This window comes from Scardinius erythrophthalmus (assembly GCF_964197995.2).
Source record: "Scardinius erythrophthalmus genome assembly, chromosome: 1".
Classification (NCBI taxonomy): Eukaryota; Metazoa; Chordata; class Actinopteri; order Cypriniformes; family Leuciscidae; genus Scardinius; species Scardinius erythrophthalmus.
In genome coordinates, this window is record NC_138221.1 from 62,260,118 (window position 1) to 62,279,602 (window position 19,485).

Here is a 19,485-nt window from a genome sequence, read left to right on the forward strand (position 1 = left end):
CCCTTCATTAATTCCTTCCTTCCTTCCTTCCTTCCTTCCTTCCTTCCTTCCTTCCTTCCTTCCTTCCTTCCTTCCCTTCATTAATTCCTGCCTTTCTTTCCTTCCTTTAAAAACCTCATTTCAATTGCAAATAAATTACAATATCACTATGTGTTTATTTGTACAGGGGCAAGTTGTCACATGTGATTTTTTTTTTTTTTTTTTTTTTTTTTACTCAGATCATTCAGTCTTCTTGGTGATTTCCTTATGTATATGAACACAACTAATTCCCTGGGAGTGAGGGTAGACTACCTCAAACCCTAGCTGACCCTTTTGGGGATTATTCTGCCCCGAAGCAATAAGGCTAGCTCCTAACTAAGTATAATCCAAGAAACACTGAGGTGGGTGCCGCTCCCTAACTGGGTATCGGCGGCCTATTTGGTTACCATTTTCTGTCGGTACAACAGGTAATGCCTGTTCCTTTACAGATGGACAATTTGAGGTCTTGGTAGGCTCAGTGATGGTTACTTCAGGAGCTGGCGTACTGTCACTAATTTGGTCAGTGACATCCGCGACTTCGGGAAGATCTGTAAATGCGTTTGCTCCATTAAGCAACTGATCAGTGTGTCTCCTCTAAGAAAAATTCCCAGCAGTTTTGACTTTATACGAGACTGGACCCGTCTGGGCCTCCACAGTAGCCGGAACCCATTTCGGACGACTACCATAGTTCTGGGCCAGCACTGGTGAGCCTATCGAAAAGGTTCAGCATGTCCTTGGCTCACAGGTTCTGTCGCTGTACCTGATTCTTTTGCTGTCGTAACACAGTTTCTTTGAGTGTTGCTGGTTTAAGCAGCTCAAAGCTTGTCCTGAGCTCTCTGTGGAACAACAAAGACGCTGGTGACACTTTGGTAGTTGCATGCGGAGTACTGCGATAGCACAGCAAGAAGCTAAGAAGGCGTTGATAAAATGTCCCCTGCCCGAGTGAAGCTTTCAACACATGTTTCATGGTTTGGACAAACCTTTCTGCTAACCCATTTGTTGCAGGATGGTAAGGTGATGGCGTGATATGCTGCACCCCGTTTGCTTGTAGAAATGTGGCCATCATGTGAGATGTAAATTGTGGCCATTATCTGAGACAAGCTGCACTGGAGGTCCAAATCTACAGACAATTTCTCCCAGTTTCTAAATTGTCTTTTCAGCTGAGGTAGATTTCATGATAGCCACCTCAGGCCACTTATTGTGTGCATCCACGACAACCAGCAGCATTTTGTCCTCGACTGGGCCTGCAAAATCAACATGAATGCGATGCCATGGTTTCTCTGGATATTCCCATGGGTGCAGCGGTGCCAGTTTACGTATTACGTATGTGTTGGCATGATGTACATGTTCTTGCCTTTTCCTCAATTTGGTCGTCCACTCCTGGCCACCAGAGTAACTCTTGGCAATTTCTTTCATTCGGACCATTCCACAAATTTCCGCAACCTGTGCATCTTTTATCCTGTCAGCAAGAGGCAATCTGGACAGACCGTCCGTATTCCCATGCAATTCTGACTTCCGATATTTGATGTCATAGGTATGAGTGGATAACAACAAAGCCCATCTTTGCATCCTACTGGCGGCAAGAGAGGGAATGCCATGGTGTGGACCAAAAATTGCAATGAGTGGGCGATGTTTGGTCAGCAACGTGAACTGATAAAACTTGTGAACGCCAAACACCAACGCTTCTCGCTCGATCTGAGCATAGTTTGCTTCTGCTTTACTCAGACTCCTGGAAGCAAATGCGATCGGACTCTCTTGACCATTTGGCATGATGTGGGACAAGACAGCTCCCACACCATATGGGGAAGCGTCGCAGGCCAGCTGGATGAGAAGAGAAGGGTCAAGATAAGTGAGGGCATTTGACCTTAAAAGTGTCTCCTTTGCTCTTTTGAATGCCTCATTGCATTCAGAGGTCCACCTCCAATTTTTCTGACATTTTTCTGTCATGACATAACAGTTTGTGCAGAGGTTTCAGCAGCGTAGCAATGTTTGGAATGAAACGCCGATTGAAAGTCGATTTTGCTGAATTTTTGCCCTCCTGTCAGCCCAGCAAAAATATCATTAATGTGAGGCAAGGGGTATTGTTCTGCTGACAACACTGTCCAGTCCACCTTGAGTTGCTCCAGCCAAGAACGTCCCATCAACGAGGGGTAACCACCCAAGACCACATAAAATGGTAGTTTTTTTGTTTGTCCATTCAGTTCAACTGTTACCTGAGTGAGTCCTTTCATGGTCACTGCTTCCCCAGTGTAAGTCTTAAGAACCACATCAGGTTGTGTGAGTGGCAGGTGGCTCAGTATTTCGCTGTATACCGCATCCGTCATGAGCGACACAGCAGCACCAGTGTCAATCTCCATTTTTACAGGCTGTCCTTCCAGCAGCGCGGTGACCTTATAAGCCTTGTTTTCACCTGCGACAGTGAGCACATGCAAAGGAAATTCCTCATCAGATGTGTCAGTAACCTCCTTGTTTTCCTGCCCAACTGCAAACACGCGTTGCTTTTGCTTCCTTCTGTATACTGGTTTCTGCTTCGTTTTTCTCTTTTCTGTTTTATTTTTACATGCATGCTCAATGTGTCCTTTTTTTCTTGCAGCTGCGGCACTCCACATCTTTAAACCAGCATGAAACAGGTGAGTGTCCCGTCTTACCACAGCGAAAACATGGGCCTTTATTTTCAGTTTGTTTTTCGGTCTCCATCTTATACACTTTAATGTTTGAGCTCAGTTGCTGTGCTTCCTTCAGCCAATTCCATAGACACACTCAGCTCAGTTGCTCTTTGTAGTGTCAGGTTGCTCTCCGTTAACAGTCTTTTTTTATGCCTTCACAGCGGAGTCCGCAGACTAATCTGTCCCGAAGTGTGTCATTTAGCACTTCACCAAATTCACAGTGTTCAGCTAATTGTTTTAGCACTGCTACAAACATTGTCACAGTTTCTCCTTCCAGCTGATTTCGTCAGTGAAATCGAAATCGCTCTGCAATTACTAAGGGCTTTGGAGAGAAATGCGCTTTGAGAGTGCCCACTATTTTGATCATACGTTTTCTCTCCCGGTTTTTCTGGCTGCAGGAGGTTACGCAGTAGTGTATATGTCTTTTGACCCATCACACTTAAAAAAGTGGGTACAACTTTCTCAATAGCATTCGCTGCTACAAAGTACTCAAATCTTTCTGTGTAAGAGCTCCACTGCTCACTACTTTCATCAAAGGGACCAATGTTGCCAAAAACTGCTGCTATTTTGTGCCGTTCTCTGTCATTTTCAATCAATTAAGTCACTTATCTGAATCGTCTTTCTTCCCCCTCTTCAGTCAAGATGTGGATTAGCAGCAGGCTCGTATTATTTATCATTTCCAGCGATCTCGCCGTCAAGCCGCTTCATTTTCACATTTACACCACACACGCGGATTAACAAGATCCTCGTCGCCATCTTTTAGAAGAGTATAAAGGGCGTATGCAGGCAAATTTGACACACACACACACACACATACACACACACAAGCTTAGCGTGACTGCTCTGTTTACTCTTGTCACAGTGTCTGGTTTGTGTTTTCCCGGGTGTCCACTAGAGGTCATTGTCCCCCACAGTGTCATTCTCTCATGCACTACATTTCCCATCATCCTGTTCTGCCTAATCATTGATCATTGCACACAGCTGTTTCCCGCCACCTTGTTAGTATCTGTGTATATATACCCTGTCTGTTTCAGTCCATGTCACGGAGTCGTTGTATATTGTCACCACACTTCCGAGGTCTGTCTTTCTTGCATGTTTCTTGTTTGTTTATTTGTATTGGATTGCTAACATGGATTTTGAACCTTGCCTGGACGACTATGAGTTGGATTACCCTTTAATAAACAACCACTTTCATACTGCTCTTGGATCTTCCTATTTTCCCATGTGTGCCCGTGACAACTCTCCCATACATTACTGACATAACACCAGAACATCTGGAAACACATGTACAAAGTGCATTATAGGAAATGTAGTCACATAAACAACGTTAACACAATATACAACAGTGATTAGATGAGATATATGGTGACGTCACAATCGTACTGCATTGTGGGACATATATGTGCCTAAAGTGTACATATGAAGTAGACTCGCTCCCTCTGACAAAATTGAAGGAACGAGGGTCTGTCCATATAAACTTACATCGTTGCACTTCAAAATGGCGGCAGGGATTCCCCCGAGGGGAAGTGCTTAGTTCGCAAGTGCGTCTAAAGGTGGACTGGAAAACAGCCATGCACGCTAGAACTGTTTCAAAATGCACAGATACATGAAGGGATTTACAAATGCACAAGAAGCAATTCACAAATGCGTGCAATTATTTACAAATGCACAGAATGTGGTTCACAAATAAATGCCAAACAGAGTTGTGTTTGTTACATAAAAAAAAAAAAAAAACATTTTTAAATATATTTTTATTTTATTTGCAAATCTCGTTTTATTTATTTGTGAGTTTTATAATTTTTTTATGAAACTCTTTACATTTATTTGTGGATCTTAATCTATTTATTTGTGAATTTGATACATTTTTGTGAATCTCTTTACATTTGTTTGTGAATCTCAATACATGATTGTGAATCTCAATCTATTTATTTGGAATAATGCAACAATTCTAACCCCATAGTAAAAGTTACATAGGCTATGTACATTTTACTCCTCCCCTAACAATGCTAAAAATTGAACGTAGGCTACGTGTTATAGGCTATGACATGTTATAGCCAGACGCGCTTCTGCAACACGCATCACATCAGATCAGCTGAGAATCTCTTCATCAAGCCAACGCGCAAACTACCGCAAATAAAACCGAAAGTAAAGCCCAACACGGACGGAGTTGAGTCAATTTACTGTAACGCAGAATTTAACGGATTGAATGGTTCATGAGCTCGGATCTCGTAATTACGTTGTTTTTGACTCCACAAGAAGAGCACATAAACACAGAAGTGACTCTCCTTCACCAGGAATGAGGAAGCTGCTTTACAGACACTCCTGTTTTACACACGTCACTCAAACACAGAAGCAGGAACTATTTCAACTCCTCAGTTCAGAGAAACAGAAACTGAAGTATTGTTGAGCTGTTGTGTGTTTGTGTCTCTCTGTATTCATGCAGTAAAATGGCAGAAGCCAGATTTTCTCAGGATGAGTTCACGTGTCCAGTGTGTCTGGATCTCCTGAAGGATCCAGTGACTATCCACTGTGGTCACAGTTACTGTAAGATCTGTATTACAGACTGCTGGGATCAGGAGGATGAGAAGAGAGTCTACAGCTGCCCTCAGTGCAGACAGACCTTCAGTCCAAGACCTGCTTTAGCTAAAAACACCATTCTGGCTGAACTGGTGGAGAAACTGAAGAAGACTAAACTTCCTGCTGACTGTTACGCTGGAGCTGGAGACGTGGAGTGTGACGTCTGTACTGGAAGAAAATACAAAGCCGTCAAGTCCTGTCTGGTGTGTCAGGAATCTTACTGTCAAACTCATCTTGACCGTCATGAGGAATTTCACTCTCGTAAGCCACACAAAGTGATTGATGCCACTGGACGACTGCAGGACATGATCTGCCGTAAACATGATAAAGAGCTAGAAATGTTCTGTATCACTGATCAACAGTGCATCTGTGTGTGGTGTAAGGAGAGTGAACATAAAAACCACAACACTGTATCAACTGCAGCACAGAGGACAGAGAAACAGGTATGAACTGAGAGAGATTGATCACACAGAAATGAAAGTGTCTTTATTTACTCACTCATTTACTCATGTTGTCCCAAACCAGTTTGACTGAGTTTCTTCTGTGGAATATAAAAGATGACATTTTGAAGAATGTCTCATATATTTTAGTTTATACATTGAAAGTCAATGGAGTAAAAAAGTTTCAAGCTCCAAAAAGGAGAAAAGTACAAAAGTAATCTAAACAACTAGTGGTTAAAGAACACTTGTAGTGTATTTCAAATTACAAGTACATAAAAAATAAAATAAAACTGTACTTGCAGATAATATAATATTAATGAAATGAAAGGCCACTTAAGTGCACTTAAAGAGAGTCAACTTTCATGAGTGTTTCATAAGTACACTTTATAAAGTACACTTTTTTTATAGTGTAAAATAAAGTTTTACTTTAAAGTACATTTTAATAATATTTAATATTTCAATTGAACTCAATAGAATTATGAAATTACATTACATACTTAAATCTTAAGTGGGTCAAAAAGTCACTCTTAAGTTCAGCTAATTGCTTTATATTTACATTTAAACTATAATACATTTTCATTTAACAGCAATTATATTAACAATTATATTCTTTTATAATTTCCTAAAAAAGTGCAGTCTTTAAAATATGTTACTATCAAAAGAACCAAATTTTTATTCACAAATCAAATCACATCAAATCCCTGATAAACTCATGTATGTGGAGCCCAAATCAAACATGATGACATCAGGAACATCAAACTTCACTGGTGTTTGTGTCATGACATCATGGTGTTTAGTCATGTGACTGTGACATGAAAGAACCAATGAGGTTTGATGTTATTGATGTGTCACCATATTTTATTTGGCCTCTGTAAACCGCTGAGACATTCTTCTAAATATCTTCTGTTGTGTCTCACAATAGACAGAAAGTCATACAGGTTTGGAGCGACATGAGGGAGAGTAAATGATGATACTAATGATATAAAACTAGGCACTGATGAAATACTGCTGACATTCATTTCAGGAAACCATGAATCTGTGGTTTGAACCAGACAGTAAAAACTTACCATGCAAGATCTTTAACCACTTCACCAACTCTGGATTCATGTAACTTTAATGTTTGTATGACAGTAGTTTTATGTGTCATTCCCTGTCATTGGTTTGTCCTCCAGAAACAGCTGAAGGAGACGCAGATGAAGATCCGTCAGAGAATCCAGCAGAGACAGAAAGATCTTCAGCATCTGAGAGAGGCTGTGGAGTCTCATAAGGTGAGTCTGGAGAAGAAGAGAAGTTTGAGACGTCTCAGTTTGGACTCTGTCAGTCGTGCTGAAGCCACTGTGTGATTGTGATGTGTGTGTAACAGCGCTCTGCACAGACAGCAGTGGAGGACAGTGAGAGGATCTTCACTGAGATCATCCGCTCCATTGAGAGAAGCCGCTCTGAGGTCACACAGCGGATCAGAGATCAGGAAAAGACTGCAGTGAGTCGAGCTGAAGGACGACTGGAGCGACTGGAGCAGGAGATCAATGATCTGAGGAGGAGAGACGCTGAGCTGGAGCAGCTTTCACACACACAAGATCACATCCAGTTCCTGCAGGTAACAGAGATCTAGAAGAACAGGATCATAGTGGACTTGAGCAAGATCCTGCTATGACAGAGAAACATTTCATGAGAGCAGAATGAGCCGTTGACTGAGATGTTGTCAGGAATTCAGTCAGATTCAGTCAAGTGTTGTGTTATCATATAATCATCAGTCAGACTCTCATCTGATCATCTTCTGTTTAAAGAGACACACTTACAAAGCCCTGGGAAATTTACCATTAAATATGAACTCATTTTTCCTTCTGGTTTCTTCTGTCTTGATGAAATCAGTGAACTTGATGGTATCAATATCCAGCCAACTAGATTTTTTCATCCTCTTTTAATTAAATATTTTATTTCTACTAAAATATTTTCAGTAATTGGCACCAAAATTGGATCAGGTGATCTTCAAAGTTGATCATATTGATGATGTTGATAAAATTAAACAAACAATTTTCAATAGATATTACATTGAGTATATTTTAGTTTATCATAAATGTGTGTCAGTTCATTCAGCAGTAACTTTAACCATATTTCAAAGACAATAGAAATAATTATTAAATTACATATAAAGATACTTAAATCCTACTTAAGTTGGCCAAAAAGCTCTCTAAATATTAGCTAATTGCATTTAATATAAATTTAATCTATAAGACATTAATTTAATTAAAAAAATTAAGTGTCTGAAAGCATTACATTCAATCTGCTCTTAAGTATATATATATATATAAAAAGAGTTCACTTAAATGGCAATAAAAATTACCTATTGTAACTGAACTTAAATTTCCGAGCTTGATAAAAATGAAAATCTCAGATGCTTAGAGGCTTTTGCATCTGAACTCTTCATATATTTAGTTTTTATTATTATTAAGTGTGAAATACTAGAGTTTGTAGCATTAAATGATGAATATGAGGAGAATGTGCTGATTGTGTGAAAGTGCTGGATTGAAGCGAGTCACTGAAGAGAAGTCAAGTCAACAAGAGCCGCTCAGATCTGATATAGTGCAGGTTATTGGCTGAAGTGTGGAGATGATGAGTTTTGATTTCTGTTTTCTGTAGAGTTTCCAGTCTCTCTCAGCACCTCCTGAATCTACAGACGAACCCGACGTTTCCTTCAGTTCTCTCTCCTCTTTTGATGGCGTGAGAGAATCTGTCCGTCAGCTGAGAGACAAACTGGAGGATTTCTGCAAAGAGGAGATCAAGAAGATCTCAGACGGAGGTAAAGTCCTGCGCCTCGTTTATACAGACGTGTGGAGAAAGATCCCAAATCTGAACGTACATCCGTTTCTGAAATGTTCCTACGATCCATAAAATCTCCTTAAATGCATCCCAGTTTTAAATCACAGTTATTAATAAATTAAATTCAAGTCCATCGAATCCTCCTACAGAACGGCCACAAATATCTCTTGATGATTCAGAAATACGGACTCATCATCGTGGACAAGCGTTTATACACACATGACGGAGGATGAAATCCATAGAATTTAGGATCAATCCGATGTGTGTGTTTTATAAATGAAGCCCCTGGAGATTATTAATCTGCTCTCAGAAATGAGTCCATCTAATATTATAGAGCATCATATTATAAATTTCTCAGAAATGAATGTAGTTTATCTTGTCATTTCTCTTCACACTGTTCACGTCTGTTTATTTCCACAGTCACTTTCACCAACATGAATCCCAAGACCAGGAACGACTTCCTACAATGTGAGTCACTAGAAAACAAGCAGAAAAACTCACTGAATGTGTTCATGTTCTTCCTGTAGAAGGAGAAATAAATCATGATAGAAGAGTTTTATAATTGATCATGTAAATGATGATTTGCACAGGATATTTGGTCAGCTGTACTGAGACACTGATGATACACTGAACATTGATTCATGAAGAGTTCAGATACATTAAAAGATCAGACAGATTCATAATTCCTGTTTCTGATGTGTTTTCTCTCCATCAGATTCCCATCAGCTGACTCTGGATCTGAACACAGTGAATAAACACCTCAGTCTGTCTGAGAGGAACAGAGTGATTACTAACACTAACACACAACAGCCGTATCCTGATCATCCAGACAGATTTGATCAGTGGTGTCAGGTGTTGTGTAGAGAGAGTGTGTATGGACGCTGTTACTGGGAGATTGAGTGGACTGGGAATGTTGTGTTTATATCAGTGTCATATAAGAGCATCAGCAGGAAGGGACGGGGTAATGAGTGTGGATTTGGACGTAATGATCAGTCCTGGAGTTTGTACTGCTCTTCCTCCAGTTACTTATTCATGCACAATAACACACACACTGATCTCCCTGTAAAGTCCATCAGCAGAAGAATAGGAGTGTATGTGGATCACAGTGCAGGAACTCTGTCCTTCTACAGCGTCTCTGACACAATGAGCCTCATCCACACAGTCCAGACCACATTCACTCAGACGCTCTATCCTGGGTTTTGGTTTGGTTGTGGATCATCAGTGAAACTGTGTTGATGTTTCAGAACAGATTGTAGAGAGATTTTACCCATAATACTTTGAGCTGCACGATAAATCAGTAACAGTGAGATACAGAGACTCTTATTTTAATTTTCTTTAATATCTTAACTTCTGCCACAGAAAGAACAGAATAAATGTGTGTATTAAAATCTTTATAGAGACAATAAGAATGGTGTGTGTGTGTGTGTGTGTGTGTGTGTGTTTATCAAGCTATAATTGTATTAATGGAAATCATATTCATTTAGTTGTTATTGTAGTGACACAATCATTTTAATATTACTATTAAAAGTATCTTTCAGTTGAAATAATGAATTACAAAATGAAAAGATTAAGGAATAATGAATAATGAAATAACAGAACTGGTAGTGAACAATGTAAGGAGTGAAGATGTGGAAAATGACATTAGTAGTGGAGAAAATAGTGCTGGAAAACAATCACAGTTCAAAATGTGAGGAAGATTGTGATGCAGAAGATGAGGGATGAAGAAGCACTTTCTGAGATTTCAGATATTGGGTCACAAGGGATGGAGATCATGAACTCTTTACAAGAAATAAATGACTTTCACAACGTTTGATAAAGTTGTTGTCAGTGTTGAGTGATGCTGCAAAAGAATCATTAAATCAGAGCTTTCATTGTCTAAAGGCACACTATACATAAACATATACATAAACATATAGGCTATTCATAAAATTACTATAAACAGTTTTAACAGTGTGTGTGTGATAATTCAAAAATGATGAATCATTCACAATTCATATGAAAACAAATTCTGCTAGTTAAAGGGTTAGTAAATATTTCCATACATGAATGCATCGTTTCGCTTCCTTTATTAACCAGAGCCGTGTGGAGCACTTTATGATGGAGAGATGCACTTTTATGATGGATAGATGCACTTTTATGATGGATAGATGCACTTTTATGATGGATAGATGCACTTTTATGATGGAGAGATGCACTCACAGTAGTAGATCGCCCTGGAGTGATCACTTGCCATGATTAAAATGTAAATGCATGGGTTAGATGTCACCTAATAGATGTAAATGCATAGATGTTGCCTAATTTAGTGTTTTCTATACCAGTTTACGACTGTTTCCTCTTTGATTTTTGTGCAGCTGTGGAGCTTTTGAGTGACGATTCCTCATTTTCCTTTATCTGTCCATGTTTGGGCCTAAGTTATGATTCAAGTCCAGGTTCTAGTGCTAATATTATTTTAATCATCATAATATAATAATTACTTCTACAATAGACTAATGTTTTGTGTTAGACAATAAGTGTTTCTTTTAATTTCACATTTTAATTGGCACACCACTACTAAAATGAATACTAAGGAAACACTGCTACCAGAAAATTTCGTATAAAAAAATAAATAAAAATCTGAACATGTTTTACACATGAACGCTTCTCTTCTTTTGTCATCAGGTGTGGTAAACTGGAACACATTTTCAGAGGAGCATCGAAGGACCTACAGAGCTCCGTATTTAATCTCCTGTTGCATTCAATGCAGTTCTTTCTACAAAGACTGTGAAATACAGGGGATGTGGACAGAGGGGAAAACTACAAGGATTAGATCCTTTCTGAGATCTGATGTTCTATTGGATATAATGTTGCAGCAGTGGCCCAGAACAGACAATATTAGTGCCAGAACATATTAGAATGGGTTTGCATAAACCCTCATTGTGTTGCCTTTCAATTAAAAGAACAGTGCGTTTAGCTGTTCATTAGTGCTGTTGATATCAGTCAGCATTTTTAATCATCAGCAAATCAGGCGTACATCAAAAGATGTTTAAAATTATTAATTAAAGAAAAAAATAGAAATAAAGTTCAATTCCAAAAGGATATATTAGTGCTTGCTCCACACTCTAGTTGAGGTGGGACGAATAATTGATAAAACAATACATTGCAATATGGTTTCTTGCAATACATTATTAGTACCCAGGCTCTAATTTAGATTGCAGCTTGCTTTACTGTATACAGACAAAACAAGCATTTCATTTCTTGAGCAGCTAAGAGTCAGTTTAATCAACCTTAGTATGTTCAGTTTATGTTTAAGGGTTAGTTCACCCAAAAATTCTGTCAGTAATTATGTTGTTCCAACCCCTTAAGACGTTTGTTCATCGTCGGAACACAAATTAACTTATTTTTATTTATTAAATCTGAGATTAAGATTAAAAAGCATTTGGCTAACATAAAAGACAATGTTATTTTCCAACGTTCTACATTTTTTTATGTTCTTTGTACTAAAACACATTTTCGGTGAAAAGGATGAGGATGAAAGAGGAAGGGAGGAGATGGCTGGATTGCAGGATTTTGTTTGAATAAGAAACGAATATATGAAATCCAAATACCATGCATGCATAAAGTTGAAAAAATAGTCTGCACTTTGGGAATGTCTGTTGACATTCTCAAATGTATATTTAGATTTTATTAACATTTATTTTAATTTTTATTTAGATATATGTGTGACCTTTGGTTATTTCTCTCTGTGACCCGGTTTGTCTCACCCCTCATCAGCACACACACTCAGAATTTAGATGAAATAAGGATTCTTTATTTTCTGCATACAGAGCAGTCAAAGAGAAAAGAAAGTCGTTATGCAGTTCAAGCTCCACCCACAGCAGTTTTCTCTAGCTCTGCTGCACTTAATATCACGGTAAACATTACTCAATATTTTAAATGTCAATATTTCTTAACACAAAGAATACAACTAAGTTAACAGAGTACATTTTTAAACACTATGATAAACATTTACCTGCATACAGAGCAGTCAAAGAGAAAAGACAGGCAGTCGTTATGCAGTTCAAGCTCCACCTAATCAAAATACGTTTCACTTCATTAGAAAGCACATGGAGAATGACGCAGATAGAAAGATCGTATAATGCATACAAACAGACATGAAACGATCAAAATACTCAAAAATATGAACAGAAAACATGCTCTATAAATCAATCAGTATCTACTGCGAGCAATCCTTGCATACAGTGTCAAACATCTTATATGAAATTACATATTTTTTACTTTTAGTGTGGAGCAAACACAAAACCCGACTCACCCACAGCAGTTTTCTCTAGCTCTGCTGCAGATTACTCGAACACAGTGTCCTATAGCGCCACTGGTGCAGCCAATAGGAAACGCAATCCCATTATTGCAGGATTTACTTAAAGGGACCTCAATTTACAATATTTATCTCGTTACATACACCCCCCTTAAATCCTGCTTAATGGGGACACACAATAAGAAGAAAAACCAACAGCAAATAAAGGGAAAGAGAAAAAAAAAAAAAACGGGGTATTGAACTCCCACTTCATGTTTTCAATCAATAAAGAAGAGAAGAAAATGTACACGGAGTATGATTAACTGTCAATCAATTGATTCTCCCATAAGGAGTACATAAAGACAAGGAAGGCGCCGACTCCCAATCTTACAGTAGACTAAAGAGATGCCTGTTACACCTCAAAGGTTCATTATATACTAACTCCAAATTTGATTTCAAATCTCTGTATCACTATGTTTCCTTTGTGTTCTCAGCTATGTATGAAATCAAATGTCACTGTTTATGTGAAAATACTTTTAACGAAATAAACAAAAGAACTCACTGTAGAGTCTGAACTGTGTATGAATTGATTGTTCATTTTATGAATCAGTCTTTTAGGAGGCTTAATGACTCTGCCAAGTCTTGTTTGAGTTACTGCAGCATCAACATGTCTTGGCTGCGTGTACACCACAGGTCCCATTTCAACCTCATGCATGAACTGTCCTCCTTGAGTCGAATCAGAGTCTTGACCAATCACTTCAGGTAAATTGACACCACTTGTTACATTTTCATCACTTCTTTTGACATCACTTAACACTTTGACTTCACTCCTTTCATTCAGGTTCCCAGTGTCAACACTCACGGAGTCCAAGATTTCCGACACACAATCCGACACATCAGGTAAGTCTGTACGGTTGGTATGACCATCTTCCTCAACAAGTTCATCAGGATTACTCAATACCCAGTTTGCAGTTCTGTCATCATGGTCAAGATCTCCTTGAACAATTTCATCATCATGGTCAACTGGATCCCTTTGAGCAATTTCATTCACATCATCGTTCCTTTGATCCTGTTCCTGAGGTTCATCAATCGGTAGGAAATTCACAGGTAACAAAAGATTCCTATGGACTACCCTCACTTTGTCGGAGTTGATTGACTTAATCCTGTAAACATTGATGTCAGGGTACACAATCATGACTTCATAAGGAGATGACTCGCAACTTTTCTTCTCCCTTTTTCACCTCTGTTCGCAACCAGCACTCGATCACCAACAGCCAGTGGACATCCTTTCACCTTTCTGTTGTAAAGTCTGCCATGTCGTTCCTGTTCTTTCAAGGTCTGTACCTGTGCTATACGCGCTGCTTCACGCAAGTCATTCTTCAACTTGGACACAAAATCCTTTAAATCCACCACATCCTCATTTAAAAGCACATTCTGAAACAGAACGTCAATTGGGAGACGAGGAACTCTGCCAAACATAAGAAAGAATGGTGCAAAACCTGTCGTCTCATGTTCTGTGCAGTTGTAACAGAAGGTAAGTTGCTGTAGCATCTGTGGCCATTTTGATTTTGCTTTAGGAGGCAATGTTCTGATCATGCTTCCAAGAGTCCTATTGAACCTCTCAGCAATACCATTACCCATGGGGTGGTATGGTGTTGTGTGTGACTTGTCAACACCCGCCATGGTCAATAGTTCCCTGATAAGCTTGCTTTCGAAATTAGCCCCCTGGTCAGAGTGAATTCTCTTGGGGAATCCATAAACTAGAAAGAAGTCATTCCAGAGTCTTTTTGCAACTTGTTTGGCTGACTGATTCTGGCATGGAAAAGCATGAGCCATTTTTGTAAAATGATCTGTTACAACTAGCACGTCCACAGACTTTCCTTCTCGGAGCTCTGCAGACCAAAAGTCGATGCAGACCAGCTCCAGTGGCTCTGATGTTCGGATACTTTCTAACGGAGCACAAGCATTGGGTTCTGAGGTTTTACCAACCACACAGCGGCAGCAATTCTTCACGTAATCATCAATATCTTTTCTCATTCCAATCCAGAAGAATCGTTGTCTTGCTAGTGACAGTGTTCTACTACGTCCTTGATGTCCTGCTGCATCATGGATTCCATGGATAACTTGTGCTTTTAAGGAAGCAGGTACAACAAACAGGTACAGTTTCTTGTTCAGCTTCGGATCTCTTTTCACCTTGTACAGTACACCATCGCAGATGACAAGTTTATCGTGGTGTTTCAACAATCTACGCACACTTTTGGATTCTCTTGCTTGTTCTTTCTTAGATGGTTTCCAACATCTTTCAATGTAGTACCGAATCCGACACAAGGTGCTGTCCTGCTCCTGCTCGTTAACAATGTTGCTGTGCTGTAGCGGAGGGCTTAACTGTTGCGGTTGTGAGATGACTGGTACAGTCCCCATGACTTCACTCAAGCCGCCAGTAGAATGAGCTGCCAACACCGCAGAAACTTCCTGGCTCCCGGAAGAACCTGAAGGCAACAGTCCATCACTGTTTGGGTCACAAGAAGCTTTGTCACCCTTATGCACCACCTGATGATTACTTGTACACTTGAAAGCATTTTGGACAGAGTTGTCAACAACACCACTGACATCCTTCAAGAGAGACAGGTATGGTTCAGTGATAAGGCGATGTCCTATACAAGACTGGACAAATGGCTCACGAACTCAGAGCATCCGCAACAACATTTTTCGCTCCTGGGACATACTTCAGGTCAAAACTGTAAGAGGCAAGTTTTGCTACCCACCTCTGCTCACATGCATCTAGCCGTGGCTTAGTCAGAATATATGTAAGAGGGTTATTATCGGTCCATGCCGTAAAGTGTCGTCCTCTTAGCCAATGGCTAAACTTCTCACAGATAGCCCACTTTAAGGCAAAGAACTCTAATCTGTGAGCTGGATAGTTCATTTGTGAGCGAGACAGAGTTCTACTTGCAAAGGCTACAGGTCTGGCAATCTCTTCACCTGGCAGAACTTGCGACAAAACAGCTCCCACTCCATCAAAAGATGCATCTACAGCCAGAATGAAATGTTGGTCAAAGTCTGGATGAGCCAATATCACATTTCTTGTCAGTTCTAGTTTTAGGGTGTGCAAAGCTTCCTCACAATCAGTTGTCCAATCAGCTGGGGAAAGTTTGAGGTAACTTATTTTCTTTCTTGGTTTGCGTCCTTTCGTGATAGGAGTCTGTTTGATTGAACCTGATGTTAACTTGAAAAGAGGCTTAGCTTTTGCTGAACATCCTTCAATAAAATGTTGATAATATAGAACCATTCCAAGAAAGGACCTGATCTTTTTCTGACATGGTGTTTTTCCATCGGGTTCCATCAAATCAGAAGCTTGTATGTCGTTAATTGCCTCAACTTTACCAGGATCAGTCTTAATCCCTTCTTCACATACAATGTGTCCAAGGAATTTCACAGATCGTCTCAAGAAAAAACATTTTTTCGGAGCCAGCTTTAGATTGTGATGTGCCAACCGCAAAAGGACCATCTCAAGGCGTTGAAGGGCTACTGACTCAGAAGGAGCAAACACCATCAAATCATCAAGGTAACAGAGAACACTACTGAAATTCTCATCTCCGAAAATAGACATCATCATTCTCATGAAAGTGGCTGGGCTATTAGAGAGACCCTGAGGAAGCCTATTGTACTCATGGAGACCAAATGGCGAAGAGAAAGCAGTGTACTTTTTGTGTTCTTCCTCTAAGGGGACATTATAATACCCTGAGGTAAGATCCATGGTGGAAAAGAATGTGTTGCCACCCAATGCCGCCAACACATCGGACTGATGTGGTAACGGGTAGGCATCTCTGACAGTCCTCGCATTTAACCACCTGAAGTCAGTGCAGATCCTGAGATCGCCATTCTTCTTCCAGACTAGTACAAGAGGGGACGCATAGTCACTATGTGACTTGCGGATGATACCTTTTTCCTCCATCTCATTTAATGCTGTCCTCAGTTTAGCATATTGGCTCGGTGGTATGCGTCTGTAAGGAAAACGGAAAGGTCTGTCATCTGTGAGGTTAATTCGATGGACAACGCCTTTGGCCTCTCCACAGTCCATTTTGTCTCTTGACAAAACGGACTCATGCTTCTCAATAAGCTGCAACAACTTGTCTTTCCAGTGGGCAGATACTTCGCATGACTCCAAATCAAGTTCACCAAGGTTCAATTCACTCAAAACACGCTTCATCTCTTCACCGGATCTAGGTGGTAAGGGTTCCTCAATACACTGTAGATTTGACTGAATCTGTTTTGGTAGCGGCAAATCTTGCACAGCAATACAAGGTGACACGTCAGCTATTTTTGCATTTCTCTTCAACACAACTCTGTGATTAGTGGGGTTGATGACTTTCAAGGGGATAGAACCATCTCCCCATAGTGGTGTTATGACCCTCCCGACCAATATTTGCCTTGGTCTCGATCTAGACTCTGTTGGTTCCACGATGACAGTGCTGCCAACTGACAAGACAGAAGACCGAGGTAGCTTACCCCAAACTAGATGTTCAGTTTGTGGCTCTAACGTCACACTCCTCTGCAACTTTACAGTACCGACTTTCTCAGGTATGGATTCACCTCTCCACCTCTCGGCATTTGAGAAAAGGGATAGAAACATACAGCACTCATCACTCTCATTGTTACTTGACTTAGACATGAGCCTCCAGTAACCGTCAGTTTCTCTTAATTGCATCAGGACTCTCTTTATGACGTTCGTGCCCAAAATCATCTCTTCAGTCTGTCCAGGCACAACCAAAACAGGAATTGTCATGTAGCAGCCGTACACTGTAGCATTAAGATCATAGATTGCAGTAGGGGAAACATGATGGCCACCACAACCAACAATGACAATATCTTGTGCTGACTGTCTCGTCATATCTGGGTTACTTTTCAACAATCGTTCTTCCGCAGACTCACTAAGAGTACATGCCATTGATCCACTATCAATTAAAGCTTTGAAAACGAGATCAGTCTCAACTGAAACGGATGTGTAAAACAAGCTATCAGCTTTTTGAACTCTCTGAACACTCTGAACGATGACTGTTTTGTCTGAAGTTACATTACTGAACATTTCACATAAGGACTCATAATCTCTCATCTCACCAAAACTGGATAGGGGAGCTTCACTCTCAAGATCTACGTGATCCTCCCTCACACGTAGATCACTCAGTTTGACTGCTGATTGGCCAAGGGAGCACTCTTCCTTTCCTTTGGACACCGGCTTCTGGGATGGTCAGGTGAAAAACACTGGAAACAGAGCCTGTTGTCTTTACAGTGAATAAAAGCAGAATGTGAGGTGTCCTTGCACACCAAGCATGGCGCCTCATTCAAGCCTGGTATTCTAGACATGCTGCTTCTCTTCCTGTACTCCTTTCTTGCTAGTGCTTTACCACTATTATTCATCAGAACCCGTTCCAGCATATCGATCACCTTTTCCAAAGCCATATTTTCTGACTGTTTTGACTGAAGAGAATCCTGTTCATCTTTTACCGTGCATGGGCCAGGACTTACACGCATCTCATTCATAGAAATTTTTCCACATTCATTCGGCCTATTTCCTTTTCCCGTGGCTCTGAGACTTTTCTCTGAATGATACTCGTTCAGGATCTCTTGCACTTCATAAGCCGTCCATTTCTCAATGGTTTTTGAACGAAATGTCAGTGCTAGATCTGAATCTGGACAATTTCTAATGAACATACGTGTAACCTCAATCAGTTGATTATCTAGAACCTTGCCTTGCTGTTTTAAACACTCAGCCGTAATGTCAGCAGTATGGTTCAGGCGCAACCAGTAATCAAAGGGATCCTCCTGAGGATCTGGAAGAGTTGTATAGAAATCTTGCAGTGGGATAGGAGAATACTGTTGGCAACTGAAATGCTTCCGTAAAATGGTGTAGATTGCATCAGGATCTGTTCTGATATTCAATCCGCTAGACAGCATACCCACTTTAACAACATCTTTGGCTTTGCCTCTCAGGTGGATTAAAATTTCTTCACCCGCTCTTCAGTAGGCAGAAATCCCTTTCTTATGAAGTTTTTCATGAGCTCCACCCACTCATCAAGTGTAACAGTGTCTGATGCGTTGCCTCTGAAAATTGGAGGATCTTTAACTTCCCTCTGACGCACTACTTGAATCTGCGATGCACTTGACGTGGAACTCTGCTCAGGCATGTATCTACTATGGTGGCTATTTTGAGTATGCTTAGGTGTAACTTCTGTCTGACTGTGCAAATTCAAACGTTCAAGGATACTGTCCGCCAATTGTAGGCCTACTTGCTGCACTATGATATCCATCTGACTCATCATGTCACTGGTAAGGACTGGAGTTGATGTGCTAATTGGCTGCAACGTTTCAGAACTGCTGCCATTTACACTAATAGGGTTCTCATTACCATTTGGAGCGGGACTCACATTAGCTTCTAACCCCATACCATTGCTAATGTTTGGGAAGGGAATTGGTGTTGTTAATAAACCTCTCCCTCGACCAACACTAACTGGAGTGCCCATGTAGCGAGATTCAGTTAACCTTGCGTTCTCCATAATCAATTAGAGCATAAAAGTAAGAAAAGAAAGGGAAAAAAAATGCAAAATATATTCTATAATAGCAAATATTCCTGAACTCAATAATAAAATAAAATCACTTCAAAGTGTCCATTCAAAAGTCTCTTTTCATTTTTTTT

General features: G+C 40.1%; 1 protein-coding gene across 2 annotated transcripts; it reads left to right on the forward strand.

Annotated features, from left to right (window-relative positions):
• The first annotated feature begins 4,734 nt into the window (after positions 1 to 4,734).
• On the forward strand, positions 4,735 to 11,148 carry LOC308702691 (tripartite motif-containing protein 16-like). 2 transcript variants are annotated; one of them, XM_081385747.1, is made up of 6 exons: positions 4,735 to 5,704; positions 6,874 to 6,969; positions 7,065 to 7,298; positions 8,342 to 8,501; positions 8,942 to 8,989; positions 9,237 to 11,148. In XM_081385747.1, the coding sequence occupies exons 1-6, from the start codon at positions 5,132 to 5,134 to the stop codon at positions 9,755 to 9,757; spliced, it is 1,632 nt and encodes a 543-aa protein (XP_081241873.1). In that variant the 5' UTR covers positions 4,735 to 5,131; the 3' UTR covers positions 9,758 to 11,148. The 2 variants fall into 2 exon arrangements, with proteins under 2 accessions (XP_081241873.1, XP_081241874.1); XM_081385748.1 differs by having other exon boundaries at positions 5,064 to 5,704; positions 7,077 to 7,298.
• Positions 11,149 to 19,485: the final 8,337 nt, after the last annotated feature.

Bases quoted from the DNA above. Each gene is read 5' to 3' on its own strand.
- LOC308702691 (XM_081385747.1), top strand. From the start codon at position 5,132: ATGGCAGAAGCCAGATTTTCTCAGGATGAGTTCACGTGTCCAGTGTGT. The intron at 6,970-7,064 runs GTGAGTCTGGAG...TGTGTGTAACAG, and splicing joins AGGCTGTGGAGTCTCATAAG to CGCTCTGCACAGACAGCAGT. The intron at 8,502-8,941 runs GTAAAGTCCTGC...TTATTTCCACAG, and splicing joins CAAGAAGATCTCAGACGGAG to TCACTTTCACCAACATGAAT.